At 56.5% G+C, this 24,565-nt stretch overlaps 3 protein-coding genes across 8 annotated transcripts in view; 1 reads left to right on the top strand and 2 right to left on the bottom strand.

Annotated features, from left to right (window-relative positions):
- Positions 1–182: 182 nt before the first annotated feature.
- On the bottom strand, positions 183–8,905 carry TMEM208 (transmembrane protein 208). Its single transcript, XM_032788483.2, has 6 exons — positions 8,800–8,905; positions 7,322–7,417; positions 6,255–6,314; positions 5,702–5,838; positions 1,928–2,012; positions 183–643 (listed from the first exon to the last, which is right to left on the bottom strand). Exons 1-6 carry the CDS (start codon positions 8,803–8,805, stop codon positions 506–508), a joined length of 522 nt encoding a protein of 173 aa, XP_032644374.1. The 5' UTR covers positions 8,806–8,905; the 3' UTR covers positions 183–505.
- Positions 8,906–9,093: 188 nt separating this feature from the next.
- Positions 9,094–18,087, top strand: LOC116829594 (Leucine-rich repeat-containing protein 29). Of its 2 annotated transcripts, none has more exons than XM_032788478.2 (7): positions 9,094–9,378; positions 13,164–13,265; positions 14,115–15,098; positions 15,315–15,518; positions 15,862–16,008; positions 16,580–16,797; positions 16,908–18,087. In XM_032788478.2, the coding sequence occupies exons 1-7, from the start codon at positions 9,352–9,354 to the stop codon at positions 17,074–17,076; spliced, it is 1,851 nt and encodes a 616-aa protein (XP_032644369.1). In that variant the 5' UTR covers positions 9,094–9,351; the 3' UTR covers positions 17,077–18,087. The 2 variants fall into 2 exon arrangements, with proteins under 2 accessions (XP_032644369.1, XP_032644367.1); XM_032788476.2 differs by having other exon boundaries at positions 9,166–9,378; positions 15,796–16,008.
- Positions 18,088–18,255: 168 nt separating this feature from the next.
- ELMO3 (engulfment and cell motility 3) overlaps positions 18,256–24,565 on the bottom strand; it is a 22,754-nt gene continuing 16,444 nt past the window's right edge. For all 5 annotated transcript variants that reach the window (XM_032788473.2, XM_075073732.1, XM_075073733.1 and 2 more), the window contains 6 exons: positions 23,784–23,947; positions 23,366–23,478; positions 22,261–22,365; positions 21,486–21,568; positions 20,752–20,832; positions 18,256–19,666 (listed from right to left, as the gene is read on the bottom strand). In XM_032788473.2, the coding sequence (XP_032644364.1) occupies positions 19,454–19,666; positions 20,752–20,832; positions 21,486–21,568; positions 22,261–22,365; positions 23,366–23,478; positions 23,784–23,947 (759 nt within the window). In that variant the 3' untranslated portion in view covers positions 18,256–19,453. The remainder of the gene's footprint in view (positions 19,667–20,751; positions 20,833–21,485; positions 21,569–22,260; positions 22,366–23,365; positions 23,479–23,783; positions 23,948–24,565) is intronic.

The raw sequence follows: 24,565 nt of genomic DNA, 5'->3' as shown, positions 1-24,565 counted from the left end.
AGTCAGTGGTAGTTCAGTGAGAGTGGCCAGTTCCATTCTGAATGTCCTTTCTCCATTGCTTAGAACTTTGTCAAACTTTCACTTGGCAGCATGACATTTTCCAGCTCTCGTCTCTGCCTGCTGGTGATTTTTTTGTTGCAAAGTCTGACCCTGAAGCATACATTGGCCACCAGTCCCAGCGCTTAGATTCTCCTCTTTAATATATTTCCTCCAACAAGGCAATTCCAATCCCCAAACTCCTTACACCATTGCTTGAAAAAGCTATTTACACATATCCCATTGCAACCTCCCTCCCCCTTGTCAAGTAAGGCCCCAAGTGGTGGAGCAGCCCCTGATGTGACTATCAGAAGCAGTCAAGGGAAGTCTCTGGCAGCCTTTATAGTGGAATGGATTGAAGAGAGGGTGACAGACACTGTGATGGTTTCTGATTGGTTTAAATCGCATCCCTGATGAAGTAACAAGGTGGGGATGGTGAATTAGATCTAATCCACCCCCACATGTGTAGCTAGAAGCGCTTCATCTGGCGGCGCTCCTGGCGGCGTTGCTTCTTCTCATTTGGCTCCTGGGTGGCAGCTGAAGAGTCGGCCGTGAGCCAGGGCCCCAGGATGTTCACCCACAGGAGATAGAGAGCCCGTCCTGGTGCCTACAAAGCACAACAGGCAGCAAACTCAGTTACTGTAGGACCAGACACCGCAGAGCTCTGGAGAAGCTGATTCTACATCCAGAACTGGACATGACCCCTGCGTCTAGGTCTTTAGTGACGTTAGTGCTGGTGAAAGGTGCCCCTAGATACGTGCCACAGGCAATGGGAGCTGCAGGGGCTCAGCACTTTTGAGAACCACTCACTTCTTTAGGGGCCTAAATATAGACTTGAGGCCTCATGATCAGAGCCTAGTTATGAAAATCTTGACTTCCGTTCCTAAGACCTCCACAGACCAGGCCCCACTTCTCAGCAACGGACTCGCCCCCATTCCAGGAGGACTGCTCCTCGGAACAGGAGAATGTGGGCTACTCCGTTTCAGTGCTTATTCAGTTCAGTCTGTTCCTCCTGACAAGACGCCCAGTGCAGGGGTCAGACCTGAGGCCGCTCCACCGACAAAGGGAAATATTCTGAGTTACCTTTTAGTGAGCCAGTCATTTATTATGGGTGGCTTCTGCCACACAGACCCACTGGTGACAAAGCTAGGTACTAATCAGATTGGAATTTTTTAATCAGTCTATGCAGGAAGTTCTGTTCTGATGTACGTCTCCCTGGGCCAGATGTTAAAGTCATTGATAAGTCAGAAGGGTCAAAAAAAGAAGTTGATTTTCAAGGGTGCTGAGTGCTCAGCAGCTCCCCAGTTCAGGCAGGGTTTCCCCTGCACCGACACAGTCAAGCGAAGGCAGATAAGTACTCACAGCTCACCCCGCCACCACACACATGGAAAGTATCACAATGCGCATCCCAAGACAGCCTGGATTCTGCCCCATCTATCATTGCCCTCTGGGCCTCTCACTGTCCAAGAGCTTTCAGAGAGGTGACACCCAAACCCCAGCAGGCCTCAGCATTCCCATGCATAATGGCACTCTCTCATCTGGAGAAGATTGGGGGAGGGCTGCATGGGTTACCAAAACTCAGCTCCAGACTGGGAAGGGAGGGTGAGAAATGAAATGGAAATAAGGGGTAAACAGTGAGAGTAATTAACCACTGGGACAATTAGCAAGGGCCGTGGTGGATTCTCCATCCCTGGCCATTTTTAAATCAAGACTGGCCGTTTTTCTAAAATCTGCTCTGGGAATTCTGCTGGGCCAGTTCTCTGGCCTGTGCTCTACAGGCGGGCAGACTTGGTCCTTCTGGCCTTGGAGTCTATGAAATGGAGCAGAGTTGGAAGGGAGAGCAAGGCAAGGGCTGAATCTGGGTGTAGAGAGAAGGGCCTGAACGACTTACCAAGAGCCAGAAGTACCAGACATAGAGGGAGAAGCAGCTGAGCACCTGAACAATGGCAGTCAGTAAGATCACATCCTTGAGGTGCCTGAGAGGGACAGGAAAAACAACAGGTTAATTGCACTGAGCCAGGGCCCGTTTTCTGTACCGAACATCGACAGTCGCAAACCCTGTCGTTAACACTACAGTTCTGCTGCCACTGCAAAGCTACTGGGCTCCCCTATAGCCCTTCCCCATTCTCCATTGGGCAGGAACAGTTCCTTGGCTTTGGCTTAGCCTTAGCCCACAGGGGAATTGTGTGTTAAATTCCCCATTCTGCCAAGTGAGTTAAGGCATCGGAGAAATAGTGTCTTCTGGATTAACTACAATTGGCTGAAGACTCAAATAGGGCCTTGGGCTCCGCAGCGGAGGGATAGGACAGACCTGGCTGAATGGGAGAAAAAATGCTCAACGCCGTTACAGGCAGCTACATATGAATTTTGGCCTGTGTTCTGCACGAAGCCTGCTCACTCACAGGACGCTGAGAGGTGTTAATCCCATGCCACAGCAGCTAGCCCCTCTGCATTTCCATACACAGCGGCTGAGCTAACAATGCAGCATCCCATGGACAAACATACCCCAACGGCCACAAACTGAGCCACAGGGACAACTGCCCGTTACTCATCTGACCTCAGGCCAGGTCTCCCCCCCCCCACCCCTTTGATTTCCCACACATAAAACCATTGAGGTAACACTCAAACGGCGAGTGCCATTGGCAAGGGGGGGCTGAACACCAGCTTTGATTACAGAATCGCAGCTCTCACAACAGCATGATATGTTTGTCTTCTACACAGCTCAGACACACACAGACTGTTGTAATGTGCACAGAAGAGAAACAGCCCCCCGGCACTCACATGAAACAACACGTACTAGAGTGAGAAACCAACAGGCTGGCACACAGACCCTGCACCAGTGGGAATTAGGATGTCTCACTGTATGCAGTGCCGCACGGAGCTGCCCAGCATTTGGAAACAGCTTCTCTGGGTACCTGACCACACAGCACGTGAGCACCTCGCAAACAGGAATGAATTTCGCCTCACCACAGGCCACAGGGACTGAACTGAGATCTCCCAAGTAACAACTGCCTACACAACACCCTCAAGGAACGTACAAAATCCAGTTTGGGGTTAGATGAGACGTTGGAAATACATTTCAATCAGTACTGTACAAAAAGCAGTTTCAAGTCAGTGTTTGTTCCCGTAAAAGGTGACTGTACTGTCAGGTGAAAGGGGAGTGTAACGATGGCTCTTGGAGTGTTTCAAATGGCAAACTGACATGAACTGAGCAGCTGAGAGTACAGCACATTAGTCCTGACGCACTGCGCACCTTTTCTGACCCTGCTGGGAAAAAGTGCACAGGAAAATACTGAAAAACCCAGAGATTGCATCATTGGAGACTATTCCAATGCACAAACACAAGGGGGCAGAGTGGAGCAGTAACCCGTGACTGCTTTTGGTGACTTCGGTGTCTCTTAGCACATCTATGCTGCATTAATAGTGGTTTTTTGCATGCTCTATTATTTATCTTGGACAAAAATTATTCTAGGCAGTGAACTGTAGTATATCAGGCAAGTAAAAACTCTCTCTACTGCCCAGGCAAAAGTAACTCAGGACAGTTGTAACAGGAAAGAGAGAACTTACATGAGGTGTGGATTCGAGGGACATATACAATCATTTACCTTCACTTTTTAGAACAAGCCAATAGAAGTCCCATCCCTGCCAATCCATTTCCAATCACACAGCTGTATTGTGAAGCACCAGGCCATGTGTCACATCTGGCGCAACATTATTATCCAGCCAAACAATTTCCCATAGTACTAGGAGGATTTCAGAAAAGATCAGGTGTTGCTGTTTTTTCACTACCACTCTGTCCTGTACAGTGCGCGTCACACAAAGGCCCCAGCAAGCTTTCCAGAGGTAAGTGGTCAATGAGGAGAGTAAGAGAGACATTAAGTAGTAAGGAGACAAGGGAGAAACCAAGTGGGTGAGGTGGCGATACCCAGGCCAGTTGCACCAGAAGCTATAGTGCAAACGGCCTTTGCACCAACACACAAGCAGTTTCTTTTTCTGGTAGTAGCCAACTTCCTCCTCTTCCCCTACCTCTCCTTGCCTGAGTCCTCCCTTGCACAGAAAGTTTGATAAAGTCTTTGGTTTAGCTGCAGTGTCAACTTTGCCCACATGAGCAACAGACACAGAGGACAACAGGAGGAGTCACAGAGTGGTGATGGCAACAGTGCAGTCATGTTGGGATGGTTCTGCCGTTCTCACCCCTCAGCAGGGCCCTTAACATTCAATGCTGCAGTCATGCCCTTGGGGAGGGGATGCCACCCTGGGCCTCCCAGTGGAATTCAGTTTTTCCCCTCAATGTTTTCCATAGAATTTTAGTTCCAGGTTTAAAAAGGTGCCATTTCTTCCCTGTCCGTCAGAAGGGGGCCTCCTGAACATACAGCAATGTGCCGCCATCTGCCCAAGCCTGCATGTGAACGCCCTCTGATTGTCCTGGCACCAGGCGACACGCCGCGACAGACCCCTATGGTGACATCTCCGTACCGTATGGGGCACCGCGTGAAGGAGTTAGCGATGTAAAAGGTTCAACGGTTAACATTAGGCTTACCGTTAACCGACTGTAACCATTAACACTCAGCCCCCGCCCCGCCAGAGCCTCCTCGGTTAACCAGTTCAATGATATAATTTTAATCGTTTAACTGGTTAACTTTTTAAACGATACTTCCATCCCTAGGAGTGAGACTTTGTGTGTACTCCCCCCCACTCTGACACTTACCCAGCTCACCCCTGGAGCAGATTGCCTGTTTCTCCAACCCCTCTCTTCCTCCTGGGAGCACCCCGGGCCCAAGAACAGGGCTGGGCACTGAACACGTACAGACACACTCAGTCCTGCCCCAGAGAGCTGACAATCGAAATAGAGCAGGCAGATGCAGGGTGGGGGAAGGGACAGACACACAACCAGAATGCCTCACCTCAGGTGAGGAGGACCTTTAATAAAGATCTGACAAACAGGTGGAGTGGATCGAGGGAAGGGACTGACTCTCTCTGTGCAGCGTGGGGCTGGATCTCTGAGGAGAGGCCGGAGAGCAAGGACTTGCTCTAGACTACACACAATTGCTTGGTCTTTCCTGTGAGCAAGCTGAGGGTGCCTGAATTAGCTTAGCTCACACGTATAAATCCAGGTCTGTTAAGCAAGCTTTTAATTCCACTGTCTCTCTTTTTAATAGGTCTTGTTTTGTTCTAAGGAAACAACTCTTGTGTAGGTGCTTCAGGCAGCCAATCCAAGGAAAAGAACCCTATAACTCTGGAGAGGGTAAAGATTTCCCCTCAGCCAAAGGGCAGGGGAAGAGCTGTCCTCTGCTAGACAATGTAACACCCCAGGAGAGAGGCCAAAGGGCCAGGGAGGAGTTGGTGGAGCAGCTGGGTACGGTCGCCCAGCCAGCCAAGTGCAACTCACTGTCTCAGCCTAGCACACTTCCTGAGGTGCCCGTTCCTCACTTCCTGGAGGCAGAGCTAGACGTTCAAGCGACGAGGACAGTTTGACAGATTCTTGGCAAATGACAAGAATGATTAGAAAGTTTCCCACTGGGGAGAGCAAGTGAACTTTGTGGGACGGCCTCAGAGCTGAGGCTCTGCTCTGTTTCTTCCCACGCTCTCAGGGGTAAATGGGTCTGTGTACGCACTCAGGCAGCAGGTCCTGCTCACCTGGACTCGGGTGGGTGTGGACACTCACTCTGCCATCCCCTGCTCCATATTCAGGTCAATTCCCCCGTCGGCAAGGTTGCCATCGTCAGTGAAAGAGGCCTTTGCCATGGAGCTCATGGAGCGGTAACTGGCACCGTAGATCACCATGCTAAACACAAACGCAACCTGCAACAAGCAAACAAAGGTCAGCCATGAAAGCGACTCATCCACAGGGGAGGAGCAGAGCCCCAGAGCAATGATTTGTACTGATATTCCTGATCAATGAAGATCTTCTCGTCTCAGCTGGGTAAAAGCCCCTCACGGGGTCTGTGTGTCCAGGAAAACATGGCTTATGCACTGCCTATCAGAGCAACCTGGAAACAATGGGGGCCCCAGGCCCCAGACAGTGTGAGTGAATGCCAAAATCCACATAACCCCAACAGGAGATCTGAGGGTCGCTGTTTGAACAGCCAGTAAAGATTTCTCATAGCCCCAGGTAGAAGCTGAAGGAAGGGCGAGAGAGTGGAACAAATATCCCACCAGGTGTTACCCCCTCGCTTCCTCCACCCTGAGCAGAGAAGGGTCAGAGATCAGGGACTTACCCAGGTCCAGGAGGAGGCTGTTGCGTAGAAGATCACCAGGTTCACAACTGCATAAATGGCCTGAAGACAAGGGAAATAGAGCCAAGAAGCCAGAATGAGTGAGCGTGAGGGGAAGAAACACCTCAGGGACGGGACAGCTTTGGGCCTTCTCCCAATCTGCTATCATGAAAAATGGCCTAAGTCTCAGAGGGTCACCCCCGCTTGCACTTTGCCTGCTTCTCCAAGATCTAGTGCCCTATGACGCTGGAAAAGGAAAGCTTCAGAGAGCTCCCTGGCATCAGAAAGCTGAAGCTGGATCCAGACAGTTTTCAGAGCCAGGCAAGCCCCAGACCTATGAGCTGGCTCCAGCAGAGCAGAAATGTTAGTCTGACTAGGGGTGAAAGCTGTAAGGTGAAGGAGAGCTCCTCGTTTTCCTAGTGCCAGTTCTTAGCTCCTTCATCCCTCCTAGCCACGCGTGCCTTTACAGTACGCCCTAGGCCAAGACATATATGGAGTTTTGGAGACTGTTTCTGTCATTTGTGGGGCTGTACATTTCTGCTCCTCCCCAGAAAATAAAAACCCAAAGGAAGTCTTGCCCACCCCCGAGCTTTCAGAACGCTGGGTGGGAGAAAGTGCACTTCCCAACCTGCAATTCCTCACTACAGGCCAGGTTTGGGTCAACTCCCTCCCTGCTAATCCATTCCTGGAAGTTAAAACCACTCCACCTCCACTGAGAGACAGAGGTGTCAGCTCTTTCCCCAGGTCTCTGGGGACTCAGCAAGGGTCGCTACTCCCCCTACAGCCCTTAAGTGCAGAAGTTACGTGAGGCCATATGGCCCTTTTCATGTTGGCCCTGATTGAAATGGAGCTGCCAGCCAGAGAAGAAATCCCTTCTTCATCTCCCCCAACCCTTCAATCTCCAAGGCCACACAGGATTTAGGGCTATCAGGCTTCACAAAAGGATGGGACAGAATAGGCATCTGGGAAGGAAGCAATGTCCTGCCCAACATGCTGGGATTTGCCATTCCAGCCAGTAGCTGCAGACAGGAATTCATAGCCCTAGAAGACTGATGGAGAGACACACTCACGTTAGCACCAAGGATGATCCGCAGGTAGAATTTCAGCGTCTCCTTGTTCTCTTCAAAAATCTGCTTTTTCCCTTTTGTTCCCACCTTCCCCTTTGGCTGGAAAAAGAGCGCAGCCTTTAACACATACATCCTTACACCCCTCTGCTCACATCTGAATCCCTTCCCCAAAGCTCCTCCTGCCTACCCCCCCCTCCACAACCCACTGTCGCTGATCTCAAAGGCAGTGCTGTTGAGGCCTGAAGTAATTATAGAACATAGTCATTTAGCTGCTTTGAGTGTGGAGACACCGGACAGTGAGTGCTCTTTTCATATGGTGCTAAAGGGAAAAAAAAAAATCTCCATTCTGTCCAGCCATTGTTGGGCAAGTTCTTGTACACGTGTATCATTTGCTTGCAGGACTGTAGGTCTCTTGCCCCAGCTGCTGTAGATGGCCATTAAGGTTGGGCCCCTGGCTTTGCATCCATATTCCAGGATGGGTTGGATTATGCTGTCAGGTCATTTTCATAGTAGTTTTCGGATGGTCGATATTTATCCTGTGGCTTTTGTTAATGGCACTTAAGCCCTACAGGCTTCTTCTGCTCCTGTGTTTGTCAGCAGTCTAGAGCACCACATGGGTTCTACCCCAGCATTTATAAAGCATAGTTTAGTCTGCTGGTCTTTGGGCATTTTGTAGACAAACATTTTTTGTTTATCCTAAGCTGACCTGCAAAGTCCAAGCATTGCCATGTGCTTCTAACTGTTGTCAGTTTCTCTGGAGGCCAGCTTATATGGGTGAGCATATCATCCCCAGTTTCTACCTCTGTTGTTCAGTTGGAGCCCTGGTTTGGAGAACTGTTTTGCAACAGTTGGTCAGTCATTGATGTTTACAGGCTGGGCAGGGCACGGCTACATCTCTGTCACTCCCCTTTCTTTCCTGAAGGCCCCTATCTGCACGTTGTCTATTATAACCCTACCCTTGAGGGATCCATACACAGCTCTAAAGAGACAGTCAATAGAACTCATGTCAATTAATCAAATGAGCATCACGTTCTACATCCACCCCCAAGATCCCCTCACCATTTTCTGTGGTTTTACAATCACCCCCCCACACCCTGCTGTGCAGCCCTCGTGGGGGAGCAGCGATAGGGTCTCACACAGGGAAACACCCTCCTGTTTCGCTCTCAGGAGTGTCGAAGCTGAGGGCCCAGGCCAGGCCCAGAAGGGGGCGGCTGGGGTGGACTGAGGGTACAGGGCAGGGGGGTGGCCAGGAGGCACAGGCCAAGCCTGGGGCAGGCGGACTCAGACCAGGCCACAGGGGGTGGGGGAGGGGAAATCCTCAGGCCAGGTCCAGAGGGGCGGACAAGGGGCTCAGGCCAGGCCATAGGTGGGGGAGGGGCCGGGCGGGGGGCTCAGGCCAAGCCCGGGGGAGGGGGGCTCAGGCCAGGCCATAGGTGGGGGAGGGGCCGGGCGGGGGTCCCCAGGCCCCCGCCGTCCCTCACCGCCATTGCGGCTCCAGCGCCCCCGGCAGCAGCGACACCAACTCAGCACTAGCGCAGCTTCCGGCCCCGGGCTCGCGTCACCGGAAGCGGAAGGGACGCAGCGGCGCTGTGAGAAAGAGGCGGGGTTCTGACCCCCCGCCACCAGATTACCATTCCCAGCAGCCTTTGCGGCGTTGCCAAGGTGAACCCGGAAGGGCGGGCGCAGAGACCGGCAGTGAGTGGGACGGACACTGGGGTGGGGTGGTAGGGACAGGGCAGCGCGTGAGTGATGGACGGACGGACAGACAGGGGGTAGGGGGTGGGGCAGTAGGACAGACAGACAGGGGGTAGGGGGTGGGGCAGTAGGACAGACAGACGTGGGGGCAGTAGGACAGACAGACAGACAGGATGGGGGCATTGGGGAGGGCCAGGTGTTGATAGCTCTGTCTGGACTCCAGAGACTGAGGCACTCGCCTGGATGAACCGAGGGGAGCAGCTGGGCCTGAGCAGGGGCAATCCGTGCTGGGGGTCCCAAGAAGGGGCAGATGCAGCTGCCGTCCCCCGGACACCGGCATGGAGATGCGAAGGCTCCCGATGGAGGTAACACCTTCTGATAGCTCAGGCTGGACGGCAGCGGGCTGATGGGGGACCCCTGTGGCACTTCCAAGTCCCGTCAGTGGCTGGAGGTCACAAGAGTTCATATGACTAGAACTGGGATTCAAATTAGGACAACACTCCTGTGTTTCCTTGGGCTCTAGGTTGGTAGCAGGGCCCAGCCTGTGTCATCTAAATGGGCCGCTAGAATGTTATTGCTGGCGTCTGTGTTACCAGTGTTCGTCCTGCTCTCCGGGGACAGGGACTCACTCCACCAGAGATGCTGCTCCCTCATGGCTTCAGAGAGGGCAATGGCTCTTCAGGGCTCATCGCACCTTTACCACACATTATAGGACGAATGTGTATGCCTCTGTGGCCACAGCCTGCAATAAAAACACTCCAAGTGCAGCGCTTGAAGGGATGCTGCTGTTCACAGCCAACTGCTATAATCTCCAGTAAGTTGTTCACTGGAGAAGACAATGTTATAACCTGGCACAGGGCCCTTCTCTATGATCACTAGGTCTCTTGCAAGCAGGGTCCACGTGTTTCCCAGCCAGTTGGCTCTGGGTAGAATCTAGTCGCTGCTTCTAGCTCAGGCAGCTTATCCTCCGGGCTCAGACCTCCTGGCTCAGGCCCTTGTTGGGATGTGGGATGCTGCCCCCCCTCATCCCTGAGCCCCTCAGGATTCCCATTACCAAAACTCCAAATCAGCCAGCATCTCTTTTCCTGGTGTTTTTCTTGTAAAGAGCTTTGTTTATATTAAGAAACATAAAACTATACCCACGCAGCCCCCAAGCTCCACCTTAGCTGTGGGTACTCCGGCTTCTAGTTTAACCCCTGCGGGGACAATGTGAGGGGAAAGCAAGGAACACAGGCTGAGCCAAGGAATTTTTGGCCACAGTACCCTGCTGGTAAAGCACTCGAGAGGTGCAGATCTTTGAACTAAGCAGAAATCCTGAGACACTCTATTCTGTGGTCCAAACTTACCGTTGGGTGTTTCTATTGGGTGTTGAGCAGCCTCAGTTTCACTGGGATTTGATTTCACTGGGATAACTTTGACTTCCGAGGGAGCTGGGAGTGCTCAGCATTCCGCAGGATGTGGCTCTATGTTAGAAACCTTTGCATCAAGAGGTTGGTGTGAGCTTAAAAAGCACAAAGTATTCAGCCATCTTCTGTACAGTGAGGATAGTGCTGCTGTGGAAACACCCTTTTGAGGGGTCATTAAGGATGCTAATAAGAGCAGCTAACGTTCAGCTCTGCTATGACCCAAAGTACCTACCAGTAACAAGCAATAGCCTGGCAGAACAGTTTCGCTAGAATTTTCCAGACTGCTTATCTGCTTTTATTACCTGGCCTCCCTCAGCTTCTTCCCTCAATGCCTTTGATCCCCTGTGGGACTTGGTGATGATACTGTCACTCTTAGACCAGGCCCCTGTGGACTGACCGTGCTCACCCTGCCTGTGTGATGGGGCTCGGCATTTGTGGGTCTTCCCCTGGGGAGCTAGTGACCAAACAGCCTTCTCTCGGACCACAGCAGTGTTCGTGTGACCTCAGGATCCAAGCAGAGCATAAGAGAAAAAGGGATTTTACAACAACAAAATTCTACACATCTAGAGTCCTTACCTGGGGGAGGGGACTGTTCCCTATAACATTTCCCCCCCGCACGCCCCCTGTCCTTAGAGCCAGCCAAGGGTCTTTCTTGGCAGTTTCCTGGATTTGGAACAGTTTGGTGAGCTCTGCCAGCGACCAGGCTGGAACAGCCAAGTGAAGGGCCCTTGCCTTGGCTCTCAGATGCTTGCAGGGACCCACCCCCTCTTCCTAGGGCATTTCTGACAATGCTGCCATTGAACTAACTCAGCAGATGCCTGGGGAAACCCCCCAGTGGCCTGGCCCTGATGCAGTGCCCAGGAAGCGTCACAGGTGTGGTGAAGTGGACTGGTCTAATATGTTTATGAAGGATGTGCATGGCAGTAACTTACCGAGCGTGGGATTGCCACCCCGTTGTGCAGAAGGGTAAACTCTACACCTAGAGCACAGCAGGAGCCGTGAGGTGTGTGTGTGTCACAGAACTGGCTGGGGTGGGATGAACGAGGCATTAAAGGACTGGCTGAAGCTGACCCATATCAGTGGAGGATCCAGAATGACAATGGGAGGCCCAAGGACGTTGGAATCTCTGGCAGGTGGAACATGTGACCTCACCTCAGCATGGGTTGGCAGAAGGGGGATCAGAGCTGGCTTTTGGAGAGGCTCAGCCGCTCTCACCTGGGACTGACAAAGAGGTGACCGAGGGAGAGGGCCAGAAATGGATTCCAGGCAGCGTGGCTGGGTGAACGCTGGCTTTGCCAGGATGGACCATGTCTTAACCTTTGCTTGTCTGTACTAACCTAGGGACTTCCCGATGCTGTCTTCTGGGTGACTAACAAACCCACCTCTGCCTGGTGTCACTGCAAACACTGGCTGAGGTGCGCTGGTCCCAGAAGAGTGTGACGGTCTCTGATCAGGAATCTGTCTCAGTTGGACACGCTGGGTGGAGCTCATGGTGTGAGGCAGGAGTGCTGGAGCCCAAAGCTCAGTCTTGGAAGCGTTGAGGCTGCCTGGCCTACCCTGAAGGAACAGTGAGACCCCTTGCGGACCTGGCACAGTGAAGGGGTCCTTCCAAGGAGCTGTTTAAAAGCTGGAGTGGATCCATGAAAACAGGCAGCTCCAAATCCGTCACAGCCCCATCCTAGGCCACGCTGTTTTCTGACCACTCTTGGGCCTCTCTGTCCTTCGGTGTGGAGTCACGAGGTTCTGATCAAGGAATGAAAACACCACCGATGTAACTACAACGTCTCTGCTGGAGCCAAACAAAATCCTGATCCCAGCTGGCCTTGCTCCCACTACAGCTGTGCGGGGTATTCCTTCAGTTCTGTCAGTTAGTGCCCACCCTTGAGACAGCACTGGTCAAAGTGCACGTGAAATATTACAGGGTGAAAAGGAGGTTGGGAACTGTGCCTGCAAGCATACTAGGATAAAGCATTCCTCACTTCCTGTCCTAAATGCTTGGGCAGCGTCTCTGTGCATGGCCAGCTGCTGTGTCCCACCACAGAAGTGGTCACACTCATTTCTCCTCGGGGCCATGTGCATGGCAAACTTGATCTGAATTCTTCAGCACTCCCATGCAGCAGCCTGGGAATTGGGCAGAAGCTTCCAAGAAATTAAAACAAGGAGGTGGTCTATTGATTCATTAAACAGGACAATGACTCACGGAACCAGTGCAGCGTCTCTGGGTTGTTGAATTTGATCATTTGATTTTGCGCTGTCTCTAAGTTGACAGCATACTCAGAGTTTTGTGTTGATCATATAGCTTGACATTGTGGAAGTTGTCTGGGGGAAGCTGGCTCCTTTGGCACTAGAGTCGGGAACAGCTGGGGCTTTTGTCTCCTGGGAAGGAGGGAGAGGCAGTTTGGGATTGTGGGATACAAACGTGAGCTGGAAGTTTCAGCTGAAATTGTCTGGAGTGAGACAGTTCATCATCCTGACATTTAGATTAGCATTTCAGAGCTCACACACCATCTGCACAAAGAAGGTAGTTCACATCTCTCAGAGCTATTGCTTCAGGCTGGCTGCAGACACAGGCAGACATCAGGGCATCAGTTATGCTGTGTTCTTATTTTAAAGAAGACTGTACAGCAGTGTCTCACTGCTGCTGTTCTCCAGTCATGGCTTCCCCAGCAAATGCCTTAATTCTTCTGTGCTGCGTAAGTCCTGCTCTGGGGCCCTTCCTCATGTGTCTCCCATTCTCTTCCCAGGTCATCACCTACATCCTCAGCTTCTTGCCCATTGCCGACAGGAAGGAGGCCTCTCTGGTGAATCACACCTGGTACTTTGCAGCCCAGGACTCCCTGCGGCAGGTAAAGCCCACCCCTCCCTGCAGCCCTCATCCACGCGGCGTGCCCACTGGCCCAGTCCTGCTGAGTCCCCTGTGTGACCGGCTACAAGCCTGTGTTAATCGGCCCCCCCTTTGGATCCCACATGTGTCCAGGCAGCCGGCTCTGGGCCGAGTCCAGTCCCTGCTTCTAGGGCACCATCCTCAGGGAAGACCTGCCATGTGGCCCCCTTCCTGGGACGGACTCCACAGCCAACGGCCCCAGGCCCCAAAGCTAGTGCCGAGAGTTCCCAAGCCTCTGCAGCCACTCTGCACAGTCCCTCAGAGCCTCACCCACCTGTAGGCTCTCTGGGTGGCACCATGTGGCTGGTAGAGCAAGGGCAGTGGCTTTGCAAGGATCTTCTTAACACCTCCTCTTTTCTCTTAGACAGCACAGGAGAGTTACAGAGCCAGGCCAAGCACATACTTGAATGCAGTCCCCCGACCCCCTCAGCTCACTGCAGCACTCAGTCCCCTCCAGGCTCACTCTGCAGTCCTCCCTCCCCCCTACAGCTCTCAGGCAGTGCACAGGCTTGCACGCCTGTGGTCACTCCCTGGGACCTGCATTCACTGCCTTATTCTGCACATGCTCAGTCTGCCCCCAACTAAGGGGCTGTTCCCTGGCTGTGTTTCTGGAGCCTAGGGTACCTCTATTGTTGCCCCCAGACCCAGGTTTTGGAGCCTCAAGGCCTGTGCTAGCCTGTGTCCCCAGTGCTTCCCCCAAGCCATCTCTCCCTGGAGTCCTGCCTCCCCTCCTGGGGGCATTGCTAGAGGCCTGGATGGGGGAGTGCCTTTGCTCTGCCTTCCCACATAGCCTCTCTCCTGTCGGTTCCAGGAGAACATCCTGTACAACATCCCAGCCACCTCTGCCTCCCTGGCTGCCATTGAGAGCCTGGCCAGACGGCGCGTGAGCTGCATCAGCCTGACCAGTCTTGACAGCTCCACTGTCTCCCGGGATGTGATCCAGGCTGTCTCCTGTCACCTGGGGCCACATCTGCAGAGCTTGTGTCTGCGTGGGAGCAGCCTGACTGAGACGTCTTTCATGCACCTCCTCCTTGCCTGCCCCTGCCTCTCCTCACTGGATCTGAGTGGCTGCAACAGCCTCTTCATGTCCGGGACGCTGCTCTCCAAGCCAGAGAGCATCGGCCAAGCCCAACGAGCACTGACCAACCTCCAGGAGCTGAACCTGGCCGGCCTGCGCTACCTGTCGGATCTCAGTTTCAACCGGCTGACAGGCTGCGCGCCACGCCTGGCCAGACTCTCGCTGGCTCGCTGCCACCTCACCTTTGAGTTTGACCCCTACCACGGGTCCAGCAACTACAACTCCTCTGCCCTGCTGTCCTTCCGCAACCTCCTGCGCTTCCTGAAGGAGCGGGCCAGCAGCCTCAGGGCCTTGGACTTGAGCGGCACCAGCATCACCTCGCCGGTGATGAGGTCTCTGGTGCAAGTGGAGGGGCTGTGCCTGCGGGAACTTGTGCTGCAGAACTGCAGGGACCTCTCCAACGAGGCCATCGGCCTTCTCTGTACGCACCAGCCCCACCTGACCGCGCTGGACCTCACTGGGTGCTCTGAGCTGTCTGACTGGGCTGCCCTTGCTGTGTCAGCGGGGCTGCGAGCCCTGCAGAGCCTGTGCCTGGGGAAGCTCCAGCGGCTGACGGACAGGGGTTTCCTGGGCTTTGCTGAGCTCCGGAGCCTGCAGAGGCTGGACCTGTCTGAGTGCAGCCTCGTGAGCGGCAGTGAGCTGGTGAAAGTGTGCTCCGCCCCCGAGCTGCGGCCTAACCTGGTCTCCCTCAGCTTTGCCTTCTGCTGTCTGCTCAGAGTAAGTTTCTCAATTCCTGCTATTGGCAGAGGGGGCAGGACCCTGCCTTTCGGTCCCAGACCCTTTCACCTGCAGGCGGGCCGCCAGGCTCTGCCCCATCGGGGAAGCCCTGGTCACGTGAGGCTCTCTCCTGCACAGAGCCTTGGCCAATAGGGCAGGCTTGGCATTGCTCAGTGCAGCTCTTTGGCTTCTCACTCATTCCCTTCTCCTCCCCAGGATAGCTCTGTCCTCTCGCTGGCCAGGTCCCTAAGCCCCAGTCTGCGGGTATTAGACCTCTCCTCCTGCGTCTCCATCACCAATGTGAGCATCCAAGCGATTGCCTCCCATCTCCCCCGGCTGACTGTCCTGAGACTGGCTTGGTGCAGGGAGCTGACGGACTGGGGTCTCCTGGGCGTAGAGGAGCGTAACCATCGCAGAGAGGTGAGAGCCTGCTCCAGAACCTGGCTGATGCTCGTGGAGCGAAAGCTAAGGCAGCAGGGGCTCTCTGAGTGCTGCCAAGGGCCAGCCTGTGCCCAGACACGAGGATGCATGGAGGCGGTGGCAGCGCAGTCACAGCTCGGGTTCCTGCAGGGGGCCAGCATGGAACGGGACGTCTGGGGGCTGTTCCCTCTCTCTGGGATCCCAGGCCCTGACACAGCTCAGAGGATGGGAGGCCGAGAGCTCCCCGGGCTCAGCAACATGTCCGTTTTCTTGGCAGAAGGATGCAGGGCCACAGTTCAGCAGGAATTTCGGTAACATGGGATTCTTCCTGCCACCCCTGCAGAACCTGGAGCAGGATCCCAAGGTCCTCAGTGACTCTGCCTGGAACGAGTCCTGGAAGCAGCACCGGGCCTCCTTGCAGGCACTAGAACAGCTGCAAGAGCTCAACCTCATGGCCTGCAGCAAGCTGACTGACTGCAGCATTACCAAGGTATGAAGAGCCCAACCGTGGATTGGGATTAGCCCAGCCCAGTGGCTGTCCAGTGAAATCCTCCTGGGCTGCATGTTCCTATGCACGTACCAGGTGAAATGCTGCTGGGTGCTAACAGCTCCCTCTCGGCACCAGATTGCGTCACCACTGCCCACCAGGCGCCCATGTGACGCAGGGTGCCGAGGTGGAGGAATCAGGCTGCGATCTGCTTCTCTAGCTTTGAGTGCTGCTGGGGAGCTGCCGTGCGACTGGGTGGGCAGCGGGCAGATGCCAGGCTGGCTGGGTTAGAAAGCTGCCCTGCCAGCAGCGGTACTGACCCAGAGAGAGATTGGGGGTAAGACCTCATTCCTCAGAGCTCCCTGGTGCCACAGCTCGGGTGGGAGCTGGGCGGAGGATGCCTTTTCTCTCCTGCCAAACACTTTCTGCTCTGAAGTTTTCTGTGCAAGCTTTGCCCAGGCCAGGAGCTGGTGATGAAGATGTGCTGGGACTCAGATGGGCACAATGGCTGTAATACTATGGAAAGGTTCAGGCCAGCTCTGCCCGCTGGGCTCTCATCCGTCTGTCCATCCAGGTTATCCACTTCCCAGCCCTGAGGCGGCTGTCCCTCAGCTTGCTACCGGAGCTCACTGACGCCAGCCTGGTAGCGGTGGCCAGGGGTTGCCAGAGCCTGGAGCAGCTGTCCATGAGTCACTGTGGAAAGCTGACTGACAAAGGCTTCATAGAGGCCGCTAGCTCTCTACGGAGACTCCAGCACTTGGTCATCTCTGGCTGCAGCCAGCTCACAGGCCGGTAAGTATCGCGAGGCCTTTCTCTGAAGCTGGCCTTCAAGGGGGGAGTCGCCCTGCCTGCTGCAGGCTGGGAGGAGTGGGGAAGAGAGTCCTGACTTGTCTCCTTTGCAGGACACTGGAGGCCATCAGCAGGGAGTGCAGACAGCTGAAGAGCCTGGATGTCTCCATGTGCCATGGGATCAGCATGGCTGATATTGAGCTTTTCCAGGCCCAGCTGCCCCTGCAGACGTGTGTCCAGTCGCGCTTTGTGGGTGGAGCAGACCTTTCCTTCACCCTGTGAGCGGGGCCAAGCGGCAGGCTCAGATCCCTCCTGTCTGGGGCAGTTCGGAGAACGGCTGATGCTGCAGCTCAGGCCCTTCCCCATGGGTGCGCTGTTGCATCCCACTCCCAGCTGGGGGACACACTCCACGGCGTCTTGGCCTGGGTTAGGGGGCGAGTGGTGGTTCTGTGACACCCCTTGGCCAGAGAGTTCTAGTGTCCAACACCAAGTGCAGCTGGGCCACTGCCAAGGTCCAGGTGTGCAGAGACCCAGGCCAGGCCCTGAGCTCCCTCCCTGGCACGCCCCCGGGGTGCCTTCGGGAGATGCTAGTCTGCAGGGCTGTTTGCAGACTGCCTCCACTGGGGCCCTGGCACCTCCACAGTGAGTTCCAGGGGTCCCCAGCTGGTCACGCAGGGCTGAGACAGTGGGACAAGCCGAAAGTGCCAGGGGGAGAGGATGATAAAGCCCCTTGAAGGGGTTGGGTGCTTCCTTCCTCAGCAGTATTGGGCAGCGAGAGCTGCTGTTCCATGCAGTCGGGCTGTGCTTGAGGCCGAGGCCAGCGACTCATCCAAGCCCCCTGCCCTGTCTCCCCAGCACAGACTGAGCTCAGGACTATGCGTAGGGCTGCAGAGAGGGTGGGAGGGGGGAACTTCACTGCCTAAGCCCACCCCCTGCTCTCTGGGAGGCAGAGTGGCAGGGGAAATGTCTCACTGCCCACTCTCCCGCTCTGGTGGGGGTGGGGATGGTTCACTGCCTGCTCTCCCCCTCCAGCAGCGGGGGGATGGCTCACCACTCCCTCTCCTGTGCCAGGACAAAGCTCGGTGCTGCCAGCCTATGCCTGCCCCAAGCACACCAGCAGGCAAAGCCCCATCAGTTGCCTCCAGAGCACACTGGCGTCCGTTTCAGGCGTTCCTTACCACCCACCACGACCCTCCTGGGACCCCGCCCTGCCTCAGACTCTCCCAAAGCGGCGTGTGGCGCCTTTACCCGGCGATGCGGCCAGTGCTCTAATAAAAGCCTCGAATTCAAACAGCCCCCTGCCCTGTGCTATTGTGCAATGCCCCAGCCCACCCTCTGCCAGTGCTGCCTGAGGGCAGGGGGTGCGACGCGGCTTCTGCCCGTAACCAGGCTCCAGCCCAGGGAGGCCAGAGGAATCGAGCTGGAACCCCAAACTCCCCCCTTAAGAAAACAGGCCGTGGGTTTCTCCATCCAAGTGTTTATTGCCCAAACGCTGGGGGGTGGAAGGGATCTGTTCTCAGCCCCAGGGCAGGGGACAGTGCTGAGACAATCAGGCAGCTTCCCTTAGTACTGTTACAGTCCCACGTACCAGAGGAGGGAGGGGGGTGGGCTGGTGCCATGGGGTCCCTCTCAGTAGAGGCACCAGGCCGGAGCAGTACAGAGCAGGGTGAGGGGCCAGGGAAGCAGGCAGCATTCTGGCTAAGAGGGTGCAGTGGCTCCCGGGGCAAGACAGACCGTGCTGGGCTGGGACCGGGACAGCTCGGCTCACCTCACGCAGCTTGAGCCACAGGCCCGGTGGGGCCCTGGCAGCCTGGCCAGGAATCCCTTTCTTGTCCTCAGCGAGTTGCTCAGCCATTTGGCCCCAGCAGCATTAACACCGTAGTTGCTGGAAGGCAGATTTCCCCCCAAACGCCCTCTTGTCCATAAAGAATAACACGGGCTGCTGGCACCACGTCAAAGCTCAGGACAACAGCTGGCCCCTGCCCTGCAGCATGACATTTTAGCTTCCTCGGGCGGTGCTGAATGTCAGCCAGGCCTTTGGCTGATGAGCCAGCAGCAGAGAAAGCCTCAGCAGGTACTGGGCCAGGGAGAGGCACCAGCCCCCCCGCTCAGGCTGTCACTTATCACTGTGCGTCCCGTGCCCAGAGCGCGGCAGGGGGAGCGCAGGGCAGCACAGGATCGTACCTTCTCAGGTGCCACCTTGGCGTCTTTCCCTGGGGTGTGCCGAGCTGTCCTGTATCGTACCAGCTCAGCAGCTGAGGACTCCTGCAGGAGGATGGCACCAGCCAAAGGCTCTGTCAACCCCCCAGGAGCAGGCTGCCGTGGGGAGCGGGGAGCCCCAGGCCACCCCCATGGTGCAATAACAGCAGCAGCACCAGTGCAGTGAGGGGCAATGAGGCACTGGGGTAAGCCCCGCTTGGTCAGGGCAGCGGCTCCCCCGGGGCAGAACCAGGACAAGGGGGGAAAAGGAATCACGGCCCAGGTCAGAGCGAGTTTCCTCCCCCACTCGCTCTGCCCAGCAAGAGGGGCCACGGTGGGGAGTCAGGTTTTCCCTTCCTCCCCCTTCCAGCGCAGCCTCTGGCCCAGACTTACCGCTAGCAGGGCCAGGAGCTGGGGCTGGCTCAGGGGAGCAAGAGCACCATGGCCGGGGCGAAGGCCCTCACTGTTCATGGGGGCTGAAGTCATAGCAGAAGTTTAAATTGCTGGGGGGGTTGGGGACAGGGGGAGGGGCGTCAGGGATGGAAATGTTCTCCAGGTCCAGGAGGCGCAGCTTGAGCTCCATGGAGAGCAGGATGTCGAGCTCGCTCTGGGTTCGCTCGCTCGTCATCTCTCGACCCAGCAGCACGTTCAGGCCGTCCATCCACAGGCAGAACTGAGGGATAACCGAAAGCTGGCCTCAGCCTCAAGGTAGTCGCTCCTGCCCACCCCAATCCACCCCATACCCCAGGTGTGCCCCTCGCCCACGGGCTTCAGACAGGTCAGGGGCCAGCAGCAGGCCGGGCAGGGCTCCAGCACCTGGCTTTGTGCAGCCACAGCTCAGTCCCCGGCCCCCAGCGTCTGTGTGGAGGTCTGACCCCCCAGGCCCTTGGCTAGTGGCAAAGTCACACTGGTTCAACCTCAGTCCTGCATGGAGGGCTGCCAGCGGCATGTAGTGTCTTCTCCAGGCAGGGACAGTGCTAACGCCTTGTTCCCCTCCCATGCCTGCCCCCCTCGCTGCATTTGTCTCTCCACCCAGACCACCATGCACCCTCCCCCTGTTCAGAGGCATCTGGCATCTTATACGCCGCCTCCTAGCTCCACGTCCATCCACCACACTCCCCTGCCATCCATCACCACACCTCTTCCTCCATCCCTTCCCGATGCAGGGCCAGGCCCATCTCCTCCTAGCCTGTGCCATGTTCCCATCCCAATCTGATCTAAGCCATGCGCATCCCCCCTGTTGATCCTACAACACCCCTCGCCCTTGGATGTCTGTTCAAGCCCATCCCCAAGGGCCCTCACCTCTGTCCCAGGCTGAGGGAAACTAACTTCCCATTCATCCAGGTTGGTCTGTGAGCCTCTGAGGATGCCCGGGCAGTGAACTGCAGAACCTGCCTTCCCCAAGGCACAGTCACATCGTACAAAGGCACGACTGCCTGCACCCCGGCAGTGGGGTGGGACTGCCCAGAGCGGCATGGGCACTGCCGGCCCACCCAGAGAGTTACAGCTCAGACCACCGTGTCTGGGGAACAAGCTCTGGGCCCACCTTGCTTCGTGCCATCTGTCCGCACGGACCCCCCCATCCCTGCCACGCACCCTCCACTCAGAGCCTGACGGGTTTGCCAAGGGGGAGCCACCTCCCTCTTTCACAGATGGGGAAACAGACAAAGGGGCAGAGACTCTGCCCAGGTCACCCACCAAGCCAACGGCAGAGCCTGAGCTAGAACCCGGCCCGCCGGGCCCCAGGCAGAGGCTCACCTCATAGCGAGTGGGGGCGATGAAGTTCAGGTAGTACTCCTCCACGTCATAGCTAATGGAGAAGGCCAGGTCCAGGACATCCTGTGGGGAAACGGCAGGCACGTCTCAATCTCTCGGCAGCCGGTCCTGAGTGCAGCCGCAGCGAGGGCAGGAAGGGCTGTGCAGAGCACGGGGCCCGGGAAGGCAGTGGACAGGGCTGTACCCTGCAGTGACAGGTCGCAGGGCTGGGCTGCCATGCCGGGATGATGCCATGCAGCAAGCTGGGGTGCTGCCCAGTAACGCCCGTGTAGACAAGCCCCTGGAGAGCTGCCAGACCTACACATGGTGTCAGTGACTCCCAATCTCCAGGCAGGGAAAACCCGGGGCAAGGAGCCGGTGAACTCGCTGGGCCGTGGGGGAGCACCCAGCTGTGTTCGCTCTCAGCACCTCTTTGCTGGGCTCTCATGCTCTGCCCCGTTCAGGTTCCACGCTGGGTCCTGTGCTGCTGGCCGGCCCGCGGGGTGCAAGACCCTGATGGTGGCCAATGCAGGGCGGCTGCTGGCCCTTCACCGCTGCCATTGCAGCATGCGCCTGCCCAGATCCCTGCTCCCTCTGCCTTCACTGGACCAGCGCAGTGGATAACTAGCAGAGGGAGGCATCAGGCAGCCTCACCCCCGGGACCCCTCGGACAGACACATGCCTGTACAGAGCCCAGCGTAGGAGGGTGACTGGCAGGGCAGGGAGCAGCTGCTGACCTTGTTGTGTTTCCCGGAGCCCTTCTCCTTCATGTGCGGGCACTCCCTGCCAACCAGCAGCTCCTTGATGTCAGCCACGGGAACTGGGGGGACAGAGGCATGGCAGAGGCACTCAGTAGAGCCCAGCATGCTCCCCCCGCCCCACAGCCCACCCCAGTCCCTGACAGCCCAAGCCCCTGCAGACTTGCCCTGAGGGAGCCCAGCACAGCTCTCTTGGCAAGACAAGCACAGGAGGAAAGGCAGCCCCCTTGGGCGCTGGGCAGGGGGGGTGCATGCCAGCAGTACGGAGTTATTCAGCAGCCCAGGTCCCACCAGGCAGGCTCAGAGCCAAGGCCCATCTACCCAGAGTCCCATCTCTCTCAGTAGCCAACGCCAGCTGCTTCAGAGGGCAGTGCCCAAACCCCAGGAGCAGATGGGGATGCTCTGCCCCTGCTCTCTAACAGAGACCAGCTGAAGCCCCAAAGCAGGACAGTTAATATCCTGTCTAGGCTGAGTGTTGGCATGAACGATGCCAGTTCTGGCCACTCCATAGTCGCTCTCTGGGAATCTTGCTAAATTCTTGGCCTCAGTAGCTTCCTGTGGCCATGAGTTCCAGAGGCTAACTGCCCCGTGGGAAGACCATCGGTTTGGAATTTCCCACCACTGTCACCAAGCGTCCCTTGCTCTGTGTTACAGAGAGAACAGAAGCCTCCGATCGCCGCTCCCCCATTTGTCACTCGGCATCCTGCGATCACATCCCCTCTGAGAGACGACCCCCTTCTTGGCTATCACGTACTCTTCTCCGGCAGGCTCTCAATGGGGGGGCTCTGCACTCCCTGCTCCACATCTCCGTAGTGCAGCACCTTGTGGTTGGGGGACAGGCGGCAGTACCACAGCTTATCTGGGACAGGAAGAGAGCGGCAGTCAGGGCCCCCAGCTCACCCACAAACGGACGTCTCCTCCTCCCCTAAGGGATGTCTCTGTCCGAACTGTGTGCTCCCCCAGCCCTCAGTTTAAAAACAGTTCTACACCTTTTTAGTTTACATGCTGGCACTATGGTTCTGTTTTGGTTGAGGTGGAGCCCATCCTTCTGTATATGCTCCTCCTTTCTCAAAGGGTTCCCTGGTTGCTAATAAATCTAAACCCCTCCTCTCTACACCATCATCTCATCCACGCATTGAGACCCTGCAGTTCTGCCTGCCTAACCAGTCCTGCGCATGGAACTGGAAGCATTTCAGACAATGTTGCTATGGAGACCCAGGACTGTAGTCTCACCTAGCAACCCAAAGTTGACCTCCAGGATCTCTCTCCTACCTTTCCCTGTGTTATCGGTACCGACATGTACCATGACCACCAGCTCCTCCCCAGCACTGCACGCAAGTCTATCTAGATCCAGGATTCTCAAACTTTTTTTGCTGGGAAATATTTCAGGCTGTGATGATCTCCCCACACCATGCCGCCCTTCTGCGCTGCTGCGGGGCATCCTCAGGGCGAGAGGACACTATGGCGTCATCTGGAGGGAGGGTCCCAATTCTGGGATTGTTTCCCACCCTCCTGCTTGAAGTTCTCCTACTCTTGAGACTTTCATCCTCCTCAACAGCACAGGGGCTGCCAGCCGGGGGTGGGACCGTCCCAGGGGGTCTCCTCACGTACCTCTCCGTCTCCCTTAACTCCTCCAGTTCAGCCACGCTGGTCTCCAGAGTTTAGCGAATGTACTTCAGTGCCCTCTCTGAGCCCCCCGCAGGCATGCCCACCCGGGGCACCTCGGACCCCTCCCCCACCACCTGAGGGACACTCATCACTCCTCCCAAAGGCTGGGAACTACAGTGCCAAGCGCCCCCCTCCGTCCCCCGGGGGTCAGGGCCCAGCGTGCCAGGACGTGGCACTGCCCCTGACCTCACCCTGTCTGCGGCGGCTGCTGATCTTGCGGAAGAGGGTCCCCTCGCAGAGCCGCAGGAGCCGCTGCTGGCGGATCAGCTGCAGGAGCTCGGGCTTGAGCCTCTCTCGCAGTTCCCTGAGGAGTGGGTGAAATGGAACATGGACAGGTACACCCTGAGCGCAGTGCTGAGCCCCAGCGGGCTGGCAGGGCTCCCCCGCCAGCGCTCGGCGCAGGGACCCTGCCCTTCCCCCACAATGCTCAGAGCAGGGCCCCCAGACTCCCCCCAGCACTTGGAGCAGGACCGCCAGACCTCCCCCCAATGCTCAAGCAGGGACCCCAGACTTCCAAGGCCCCAACTGGCAGAGTAGGGGGCTCCCCCTGCAGCCCCAAATACAGAGCCAGGGTCCCTTTCCCTGTGCCCCGGCCCCTCTCCCACTCACAGCACGGGTGCGGCCAGCGTCTCCTCCTGGTGCATCCTCTCCGTCTGCCGCAGTCTCAGGATCTCGCTGTAGTTAAGTGCGTTCACTCTGGTCTTGAACAGCTCCAGGGAGGTGGGTTTGAGGGACAGGGTCCGGGTGATCTGCTCCCGGACCACCTGCAGCACCTGTGGGCACAAGGCATTGTCATGGGACCCCGCTCCACAGCCCCCCACACCCTCTGTGGGGCACACAGCACCATCCTGCCAGCACGGGACCCCGCTCCACCGCCCCCCCATACCCCTGCGGGAGACATGGCACCACCCCATCAGCATGGGACCCCGCTCCACAGCCCCCCACATCCCCTGCGGCACCGTTCCGCCGGCATGGGTCCCCGCTCCCCACATGGCACCATCCCGCCGGTGCACACCCCATGTGGCACCATCCCGCCGGCATGGGACCCCGCTCCCCACACAGCACCATCCTGCTGGTGCACACGCCCTGTGGCACCATCCCGCCGGCATGGGACCCCGCTTCACTGCCCCCCACAGGGCACACGGCACCGTCCCAGCGGCATGGGACCCACTCCACAGTCCCCCATGTCGCGGGGCACAGACTATCCAATAAGTTCCTGGACTGCATTGCAGACAACTTTTTATTTCAGAAGGTTGAAAAAGCTACTGGGGGGAAGCTGTTCTAGACTTGATTTTAACAAATAGGGAGGAACTCGTTGAGAATTTGAAAGTAGAAGGAAGCTTGGGTGAAAGTGATCATGAAATCATAGAGTTTGCAATTCTAAGGAAGGG

This window comes from Chelonoidis abingdonii, chromosome 19 (assembly GCF_003597395.2).
Source record: "Chelonoidis abingdonii isolate Lonesome George chromosome 19, CheloAbing_2.0, whole genome shotgun sequence".
Classification (NCBI taxonomy): domain Eukaryota; kingdom Metazoa; phylum Chordata; order Testudines; family Testudinidae; genus Chelonoidis; species Chelonoidis abingdonii.
The sequence above is the reverse complement of the archived record's forward strand: the minus strand, read 5'-3'. Positions and strand labels throughout refer to the sequence as shown.

Excerpts from the sequence above, each read along its gene's own strand:
- TMEM208 (XM_032788483.2), bottom strand. Across the intron at positions 5,839-6,254 it reads CAGCCTCCTCCTGGACCTGG|GTTGCGTTTGTGTTTAGCAT; the intron begins GTAAGTCCCTGA and ends TGCTTGTTGCAG. Across the intron at positions 2,013-5,701 it reads ATGGAGCAGGGGATGGCAGA|GCACCTCAAGGATGTGATCT; the intron begins GTGAGTGTCCAC and ends TGTCCCTCTCAG.
- LOC116829594 (XM_032788476.2), top strand. The coding sequence starts at position 9,352 with ATGGAGATGCGAAGGCTCCCGATGGAG. Across the intron at positions 13,266-14,114 it reads CCCAGGACTCCCTGCGGCAG|GAGAACATCCTGTACAACAT; the intron begins GTAAAGCCCACC and ends TGTCGGTTCCAG. Across the intron at positions 16,009-16,579 it reads CTGACTGCAGCATTACCAAG|GTTATCCACTTCCCAGCCCT; the intron begins GTATGAAGAGCC and ends CTGTCCATCCAG.